This window comes from Strigops habroptila, chromosome 1 (assembly GCF_004027225.2).
Source record: "Strigops habroptila isolate Jane chromosome 1, bStrHab1.2.pri, whole genome shotgun sequence".
Lineage (NCBI taxonomy): Eukaryota > Metazoa > Chordata > Aves > Psittaciformes > Psittacidae > Strigops > Strigops habroptila.
Window position 1 is genome coordinate 109,885,905 of NC_044277.2, and position 9,785 is coordinate 109,895,689.

Genomic DNA, 9,785 nt, shown 5'->3' on the forward strand with positions numbered 1-9,785 from the left:
AATGCCCACTGACTCTCCCACATGCAGAACTTGTCCTGCATGCATTCACCTCTCCAGAACAAATTATTTGGAATAAAGGTGCAGTCTCACAGTAACAATCATGTTAACTATTTATTCTGCTGAGGCAAAAGCTGAGTCAACAACAGGTTTTCAGATACGGAAGAACTTTTAGTTTCTACTGCCAATATTATTTTCTCATCAGGGCTTGTCTTCCACAAAACAACCTGATCCAAAGGTGTTTGTCCCTGCAACCAGGTGACTCAAGGCAAAGTGTCGACATAATACTCTACACCATTTGATGTGTAGGACTTCAGAGGGGAGAAAGATGAAACCAGACATGTGATGCTGATAAGAATTTCTTTTTATGTTATTCCAATAAAAAATACATTCATACAGAAATATAACAATCTTGCAAAAAACAATTTCAAATAAAATCTTGTAAAACAAAATTTTTACAAAAATCTTACAAAGAGATTCTTTAGATAACAGGGTGCTTCAAAAACAAAAAAAGAAATTTCACTAATAGAAACATTTTCTTCTTAAATTTCAAGCAAAAATGTTTTATTTTTTTTTTTATTTTTCAGCTTGATTGAGGCTCAGTTATCACCTGAACAAAATGTACTTGCTTATTAAGAAAATTACAGGCATTTGACATATGGCACACAGCCCCACCCCATCCACACAACTCTGATGGTATTTCACAATTGAGACAAGCCAGTGCAAGTTTAATTTCTTTTGTTGTTGTTGTTTGGGGTTGGTTTTGTTTGTTTGTTTTTGCTTTTATTTACTTTCTTGTTTATAAGAATTACGGCTAAGCCAAGGACAATGCAAACAAGGAGTTAAAAAACAACAAAACCCAACCCTAAATAGAAATCCATTTTCTGGAAAATTTTGTTTGGTTTGGGGAAGAAAAAAAAAAAAGTGCATTTTCAGGCAATTTAAACCAAAAAATGAAATGAGAATGATTTAAGCCTGTGTGTTCCTTAGAACCAGATCACTTGCATATACTTTTTTTTTCAAACCACTTATCTACATACATTTCCAGGAAGATATACCAAAATATTAGCATAGTAAGCAAGACCAATAATAAATAGAAAAAGAAACAGGTCACATGTTTCATTGCATCAACTGTAGTGAGCTGGTTTAAAAAAAAGAAAATACTGCTTTTGGACAGACTATTTCTACTCTATGAAAAAAGAGTCTTTATTTTAGCTGAACTATGTAAAATTAGAGCTCAACCACCACAACGACTAGCTCACTCACAGCTCCTCCAGTAAGCTGGAAGGCCAAAACCCAAGTGTACTTCATCTGCACACAGCTAATATTCTTTTAGCATGCCAATATTCGGTTCACATCATTCTTAAATGGCCACAGATACGCTATTCCAGACAACCTAATAACTACAAAACACAGTCAGCAGTCTGAGAAGGACTGAATGCCAACAAAGCCTTTAGCATACGATTAAGCTAAAGGTAAAGCCTTTAAAAATGCTAGATTTTAATTAACTGTATCTTTCACTTCTTTGTCTCCTTAATGACCGTATTGCGGGGGGTAGAGGGAATATTTTGATGGGCTGTGGCATTTTCTAGCTATGTGTACTATTTTTTTCCTCTTAAAAAAAATATTTATATATTATCTATATATATACACACATACACAGACTGTACACACAAATATACATACACAATTATTTTTCTGCCCACTTTTTTAAAAAAAAAAGTAATATAGTTTCTTTCTGTATGACCAACAGATAGCTAGATATATAGATGTGAAACTTGTGCCTTTTAAGCAAATACATCTTTTAATACTTCTGTATCTTCAATATGTATGAAAACTTGACATATTAAGTACAGTTGGGGTGTGTATATACACAGTTGTTGTGCAAGGTCAATATAAAAAAAGTCTCAAGGTGGCAGAACTGGTCAGGTATTCAATTGGCATATGCATTATACTGTAACACAGTCAAATTGTCTAAGTTAAACAAATACTGTATTGACATGAATGACTTTTCTCTATATTTGTCTTTGTGAAGGAGGACCCTGGAAGTAACCTTTTTTCTCCCCTCATATTATACATTTGATACAGTACAATGCCAGGTGAAAAGAGAGCCTTAATAAAGCATGCATCACCCATACCCCTGTATAAGACCCCCTGCAAGAGAAGGTCACTTGCATAAGGCACCATTATTAAGGTCAACAGTGCATTAACAGCTAGAAAACCAGAAGTTAGTCCTCAAGGCATAAATAAGAGAAAAATTAGCTGCATGAGAAAAATCAGTTTCTAACCAATAGTGGTTTTATCCACCCAACAGAAAAAATTATTCATGTTCCATACATTATGTAACATTAGACCAATTGTATTTTAGCTGCTCTTAACTGGAATCAAAACTGCAGTCCTGATTAAAGAATGGAAAAGCATATAGTTCCCCAGAACCATGCAATAACCTTGGTATTATAATGAAAAGTTATAGTTGTGTTACATTTGTAAATACACAGCTTATACAATGGATTACAAATGAGCTCTGTAGCAAGTAAAACAAGCTACTTGACACATTGCACGTTTAATAGCTGCACCAGACACCTAAAGCTCCTCTCACACAGGAACAGGGAGGTCCCCCATCTCCATTCTGGCATCCTGACTCTTTTTATTCCCCCCCCCCTTTCCCCTCTCCATTTCCCCTCTAAAAAGGTGCAGGCACCCCTCCCCCCACCCCTTGGAAATGATTGGTGGTCGTCCCATCTCACAAGATATTCCTCACATACAAGACATTCAGACTATTTTTTTTCTCTTACAGTTATAAAACAACCACAAGAAAAAAAATGTGCCTCAGCATACAGTCATCAAGAGATCCTCATCGCATACAGTCGCCCAATCATTAACATTCTCAGTGCACATGCTCACGGCAAAGGCTTAGGAGCCACTCAGAAGGTTAGATACCAGTGTATGAGTCCAGGAAACCCCAAACATCACGCACCGCGGTTGCTATGCCGTTTCTTACATGACTTATTAGCCCTCAAAAGACCTTCAAGGAAGTGAGGTCCTGGAGGCAACTGGGTAGGGTGCAAAATGGCATGCTTTGGCTGGAACACGCATCCCTTCGTTCAAGGCTTTTCAACCTTGACGCCTCTTAGCCTGCAGGATTCACCTCTTGACCCATTCAGAGGTGTCTCTTCATGTGAAGGGCCAGGTGGTCAGACCTGGAAAAACACCTGCAAAGCAAGAGCCAGGTTTCACATTAGCCCATGGCTGCTGGCATGCACAACACTACGCGTGGCTGAGGCACCCCCCATTGCCCTGCTATTCAGAAACACGGCTGGTGGAAGAGGGATTTGGCATTCCCTGGATACACAGGAGCGCTCAAGGTGTCTGCGGGCACCCAGGAGCTCTGCAGATGAGTGGTAACACTAGGGACTTGCCAAAACTCATGGGAAGCATCAGGCTACAAACCACATCCCAATGACTGGTAAAACGGGAGTTTTTTTCCCAGTCTAAACATAAAATAATCCCTTAAAAATACCAGACACAGTTGCATTCCCAAATGATTCCTTCACAAGTGAAAAGCAGCCTAGACTCGCTTTCCAACAAGCATCAAAAATAACTATTTAAAAAGGTGCGCTTCAGTAACATACCTGTCACAGTGACTACATTTAAAAGGCTTGGCACCAGTGTGCTTTCTGAAGTGTCTGGTTAATTCATCACTTCTTGCGAAACGCCACTCACACCCTTCCCATGAACATCTGTAAGGCTTTTCCCCTACAAAGAAAGCAGATTACACGTTAGTCATGACTTCATTCAAAGAAAGATAGGTGCTATCCCATTCATTTTCTATGTAAACCTCCTCCACCCCCCAAAGACAGCCAATTTTATTTAAACTATCCAAATGCTTTAGAACATGCAGTCAAAGAAGGCTTACAAAATTCACCCACATGATTCCTACTTAACTATTTTGCTGCAACAGCACATCAAATAATCTCATTCTTACTAAAAAACAAAAAAAAAAAAAGAAAAAAGAAAAAAAGAAAAAAAGAAAGAAAAAGTGATTAAACAGGCTCACAGAAAACAAAGAAATCCAACCTTCTACCATTCCTGTTCACCCATAATGGCAGGCTTACTCCCAAACAGGTATCATTCACCTCATAAAGGTGATTAAAGAGAGCACAGCTAGGCTCCAAAATGCAATTATGCTACTGTATTGCATCAAAGCCCTTTGTCACTCACTCATCTGCATAACATGCAACCTCCTTTCTGCTGAGCCACATATTCTTGGAAAAGCCTGCATACCACTTTGAACACTGCTATTTCAGCATTCACAAACACCACTTCCATTCACAGGAACGTTCTCAGCCAGACAGCACCAGGACAACAGTTCTGCAACACTTCTGAGGCCGGCAGCTATTTATGTCTGCTGAACCACCACAGTTTCAGTGGAAGTTGTTCTTTCCTCCTGAAATAATCTTATTTTATCTGACTTCTGCATGACAATGGGAACATCCGAGCTAGCTCAGACTTCCCATAAAAGCCACAAAATGCTGAGCTTATGAGTCAAAACAGGATCTTTTCCTTGAATTCTCCTTCTACATATTGGGGGAAAAAAAACCCACAACGTATAGGTCTTTGGATTGGTACACCAAGAATGCCAGGCCAATTCCTCATGTTAAGTGATGGCTACTGAGCCAAGGCACAGCTCCACCAGTTCCACATATTTAACTGCTGTCATAAAGCCATGTCAAATAATAATGCTCAAGCAAGCAAATCAGCACGCTACTTCAACCATAAAATATTTATAAAAGCCCTGAAGTGTCTTATCCTCCTCACTTTCTTTCCCAGTAACACACAGGATTGCTCATTTTAGTTCAGGTTCCATAACAATATAATGCTGTTGCTCAGTATTTTGGGATGAAATTATACAGTAGATCATACATTTGCAAGCCCAAATATGTTAGAAGGACTACCGTGGTTTTCCAAGATTTTGGCCAGTAACAATGGCACACAAAACCATTAAATGATTTACAACTATAGCTATATTTTATATAATCAAGGCCTTGGGATGTCTGATTGAACAGACATCAATGCAGACCGAACCATGAAAACAGGGATTTAGTGATCTGACCGATTTTCAGATATGACGTTCCTTTTTTTGCAAGAAAGTCTCAGCTCTCTTTTGCTTTAGAAATAAACGTCAAGAAAGGTTTAGCATCTACTTTGGCCAGACCTTTGCTCCCGAAGACTGCATGCCACTGCAGCTTCCCGACTATTGCCTATTTAGATGAGTGGCTCCCATTTGCTACAACAGCGGACTAATCTACCACCAACCATTTTGGCTTCAGCTCACTTATGGAAAGAATGAGGAAGTGATGTCCATGCTGGTAAGCCTCTATTACTATTATATCATCTCTCCAAACCTGGGCTCCCACCCAGTGATTGTGTAACGCTGTGACACCATCACCATCAGGGGTATTCCCTACAGCACTTGCCAACTCTTAATAAGCATATGGTTACTAACCTGTATGAGTGCGCTGATGTGCTTTCAGATGTGAACTTTTGGTGTAAACTTTCCTGCAACCGTTAAAATGACACCTGTGAACACGCCTTCTGCCATCTGGCGAGGTGTCACCATTGGCGGGTGTACCTTTTTCTGCAGTCTTTCCAGCGGTACCGGTACGAATTTTCCCCGGTGAATGCAACTCACCCGGCGTACAATTCCATATCTGGGAAGAAGGCTCCTTGCTCAGCTCAGGAGACGAAGGGGGAGTGGAAGTGACAGATGAACTCAAATTTCCTGAACTGGCTAAAACATCGCTTATAGGGTCAGAGGTAAACTTTGTTGTGGGCGAGAGCTCCTCAGAGCTGTCTGAAGATTCGCTGCTCACGTCAGAATTTAAACTGTTGGTCTCTAAGTTCTGACTAGTAAGATTGTCCTCCTTTGGGGGACAAGTGTTCTTCAGTTCAGATTCCTCCTTTTTCTCACGTGCCAGAATAATTTTGGTCCAGAGATCCTCTTGGCTATCAAATTTGATCTCAGATGCAGAAACGTAACAGGGTTCACTTTGAAGATAACGTTCCAGCTCCAAACATGTCTAGGTGAAAGAGAAGGAATTAAAAAGATGAAAGTTACAACCTTGCTTAAAAATAAACTCAATTGTATTTTACACTTCAAAAAGCGTGCAGGAACGCAGTATGTTCGATTTGAGGTTTCTAGGTTCAAAACAAATTAAAGGCTCCTCCAGCCATAACTAGGTGACTGTTAACGATGAAAAGAAATCTGTTTTTGAGACCTGGGCAGGAGTTCAAACACACAGCTGAAGGTGCAAGTCAGCTTTGGTTTCCAAAATAGCATTCTAATGAGTCAGTCAAATTATCGTCACTCTCATCATAAAATCTGTGTTTTCAGTAAGCTGACATTGAAAAGGACCAGAGAGAACCACAACAAATAATTACACTTTGCTCTTGCGCCTCATCTAATTTCGAGTTGTTTTGTATCTCACACAAACATGAGGCTGAAAGGACCCAAGTGAACACAATGTGCTCTGACAGGCAGCTAAAACTCAAACGCTGTGTCAGAAAACAAAGCCACATTTCAGCATGGCTGCAGAGCTGCCGGCCCGTCTTCTGGGGACATCAATGAAGCAGCAGACATCCTCCCATTTCCTGTGCATGAGAATGTAGCACACTCGACTTTCAAAGAATGTCATTTCCAAGCGCACTGGCATGCACGCCACATAACTCAAACTGCTCCCATGCGTGTTCACAGGAACATGGGGAACTTCGACAACAGAGAGGGGAGAAAAAAGTTCCAGAAGAGAAATGTCCTATTCTATAGGATGCAAAATGGAAAATTACTCTGAGGTCCTGCTGGGAGTCCCACAATGAACAAGAACTTTATCTACTGGCCAAGCGTGCACTGTATGAGTCATCTCTCTCTTTCTTTCACGTAATGCCAAAGGAGACTTCCTTTTAAAACCCTGACCATCTGCCAAGAAAGTACTCTGTTCAAATATACATGCAACAGTACATGGACAACTTCCCCACCCCCCCCCAACCACATTCCCCTCTACTCCATGAAACGAAACAAAACAAAACACAAAACAACCCTAAATGGATGAAGCTACGGTTTTCAATTTCAATTCACCCTGCTGACTTTCTGGCCATCTTCAGAGAACAAAAAAAAAACCACAGTATGAACTGTTATGGCAACAAGCTGATGTTTTGGGATTATTCTTTCCACTATAGGAAATGATCCATATGGAAGCTTTACACAGAAAATGGACACACCAAGTTTCCATACTAAACTCTACTTATTTTAGCAAGATCATCTCTTCCAAGCCCGGTAGCAAAACCTGATCCCAAATGCCACACATTCCCTTCGCAGCCCCTTCGCATCTGTCCAAGAGCTGAACCGCCATGGGAGCTGCCTCTTTTTTCCCCCAGCACCGCTCAAAGTAAACTGGGTCACATGTTCTGGCCAGGCTAGAGTGGGGCAAAAATAGGAAAAAAACCCCAAACAACCAAACAAAAACAATGAATCAACCTCCACACTAAATCCACCACTGCACACAATATTTATGTATTTGTCTATAATTAGGTAACTGGCTCGTGATGCATGTTAAAAACAAAAAAGGTTTCGTCAGGGACAACACAATAGTGTATTGACTTCCCATGAAAACAGGTAGAAAAGCATTTATTAAGATCTTGTTAAACTTTCATATTCCCGGCTAATTTAAATTCCTCATTAGGTAGATTAGTAATGGGGACCGTAGTGAAGCTCTCTTCGAGTTTAAATGCCTCTGAAGGCTACTGGGAATGAGGGCTGGCCCCTCGCCAGGAGCCCAAATGCCTGAAGGAAACTACTTAGCTCCATTTCAATCACGTACAGTGAAGCTGCCTCTCTGAAAAGGGAAAGGGGGAAGGGAAGGAGAATGGGAAGGAAAAAGAAAAAAAAAAAGGCATTGCATACAATTAGTGTGCATGTGAGGGCTGTAACACTTTGCATTTCAACCTTCTCCGAGAGGCTCCTTCGTCCAAGCTAGCAGGTACTTGGTCCGGTCGCCGGGCTGAGCAGCTCCCAGCCAGGGAGCTGAGCCCCGGAATGTCAGCGGCCACCACCGCTCCTGCCAGCCCGCTGCTTGGGCAGGCTCCGGAGCGGGGGAAAAGGGGGCAAAAGAGAAAAAATAAATAAATAAAAAAGGGGGATAAAAAGGCAACAAAATATGTCCATTAAAGGGAAGGAGCCTCCGTTCTTCCTCCTTCCCGAGCGAGGCAATTAGCGCTAGGGGCTCGCTGTCATATGACTGACAGCTCACGGGCTCCGCAACGCTCCCTGCGCTGGGAACGGCTACGGTACACACACACGAGTACGGATTATACATCCACACACAGAGCTACGTGTGCATATATGTATATGCACTACAGCGGGGCTTCTTACCCATCATCGCCAGGAAAAATAAGAAAATAAATATAACAATAAAAAGAAAAAACAAAATAAATCTCACCACGGCAACGGGCGAAGAGCAGCGCTCGGCCGAGGCCGGGATCTCGGGTGACAAGACCCAGCTGTGCAGCCTGGACCTGGTACAAGCACATAACTTTTGCCAGGACTCGGTGTGGCTGGAGCCGGCGGGAGCGGAGCGCCGGGATCGGCCCGGGCCGGCTGCGAGAGCGGAGCGGCTGGAGCTGCGCAGCTCTTGACATCCACCTCGGCACTCTCCCCACAGCCCCGTTTTATTCCAAACAGAAACACCTGCTCCAAAACATCCCCTCGCATCCGCGCTTAATCCTCCCCAAACTCGCGGCTGACACTTGGTCTTTTGTATTATTTTTTTTTTCCCCTCCTTTTTATTTTAAATCCGCTCATCCTTTAACACCGCTTAAAAACCCCAACCCGACGCCACCACCACCCTCGTTTACCTGTTGCCAATACTCCTCCAGGGACGGCAAGGCCGAGAAGTAACCCGTGTCGTGCACAATCTGGAGTTCCTGGAAGATGCTGCACATGGGGAGCACATCCATGTCTCAAGTTGCAACAACAAAGTCAGTGCTGGTTACCAAAAGCACTACGCGGACGCCTCCTGGGTGCGCAGGGGCTGAGGGGTGCGTGCGGGGGGGTGTCAAACCTCTGCTCTCGGGCTTCCGAGCCCCCCCCCTTCCTCCGAGAAGAAAAATAATAGTAACAGCGGCGTGTGTATAGATATATATGTAGGTATATATTAATTCCGTGAGGAGCTTAAAAAAGACCCAAAGTTTCATGCAAAGTTTAATCGCACGGCGCGGCAGTTCGGCTCCCAGCGCGGCGGCTCTCCCCGTCTTGCGCGGCCGACGGCGGATGTTCCGCTCTCGTTCCGCTCCGCTCCTCCGCGCACCACAATATTTGCAAACACGGCGCCGGCAGCGAGTGGAACCCCCCGCGAGACTCCCCCGGCCAAGCCTCTGCCCGGCCGCGCCGCCCCGCCCCGCCCCGGGCGCACCGCCCCGCCCCGGGCGCACCGCCCCGCCCCAGCATGGCCCCGCCCCGCGTGATCCCATGACGCCCGCCCGCCTGCCGCTGCCCAATCTCCGCCGCGCACCCCCGCGTCCCGCGTGCCAATGATGTCAGAGCAGACCAATCGCCGCGCGGCAAGCACCGCGGCTCCTCCTGGCGTGACCGAGCCTGGCCGTGACGGCTCCTGCCATTGGCCCGATTCGAAATTCGCCCCGTCCTGATTGGCGGGGCCGGCGGCAGGCTATTTTTAGCAGGGTATATAAAGCGGGGAAGCGGCCGCTTTTTTTCGGGAGGGAAGGCGTGCGCTCGC

General features: G+C 43.8%; 1 protein-coding gene across 1 annotated transcript; it reads right to left on the reverse strand.

Moving 5' to 3' along the window:
* Positions 1-344: 344 nt before the first annotated feature.
* Positions 345-9,478, reverse strand: KLF6 (Kruppel like factor 6). The gene is made up of 4 exons (XM_030492548.1): positions 8,905-9,478; positions 5,504-6,077; positions 3,630-3,753; positions 345-3,209 (listed from the first exon to the last, which is right to left on the reverse strand). The coding sequence occupies exons 1-4, from the start codon at positions 9,004-9,006 to the stop codon at positions 3,158-3,160; spliced, it is 852 nt and encodes a 283-aa protein (XP_030348408.1). The 5' UTR covers positions 9,007-9,478; the 3' UTR covers positions 345-3,157.
* Positions 9,479-9,785: the final 307 nt, after the last annotated feature.

Excerpts from the sequence above, each read along its gene's own strand:
- KLF6 (XM_030492548.1), bottom strand. The coding sequence starts at position 9,006 with ATGGATGTGCTCCCCATGTGCAGCATCTTCCAGGAACTCCAGATTGTG. Across the intron at positions 6,078-8,904 it reads TGGAGGAGTATTGGCAACAG|ACATGTTTGGAGCTGGAACG; the intron begins GTAAACGAGGGT and ends TCTTTCACCTAG. Across the intron at positions 3,210-3,629 it reads AAATGTAGTCACTGTGACAG|GTGTTTTTCCAGGTCTGACC; the intron begins GTATGTTACTGA and ends CTTGCTTTGCAG.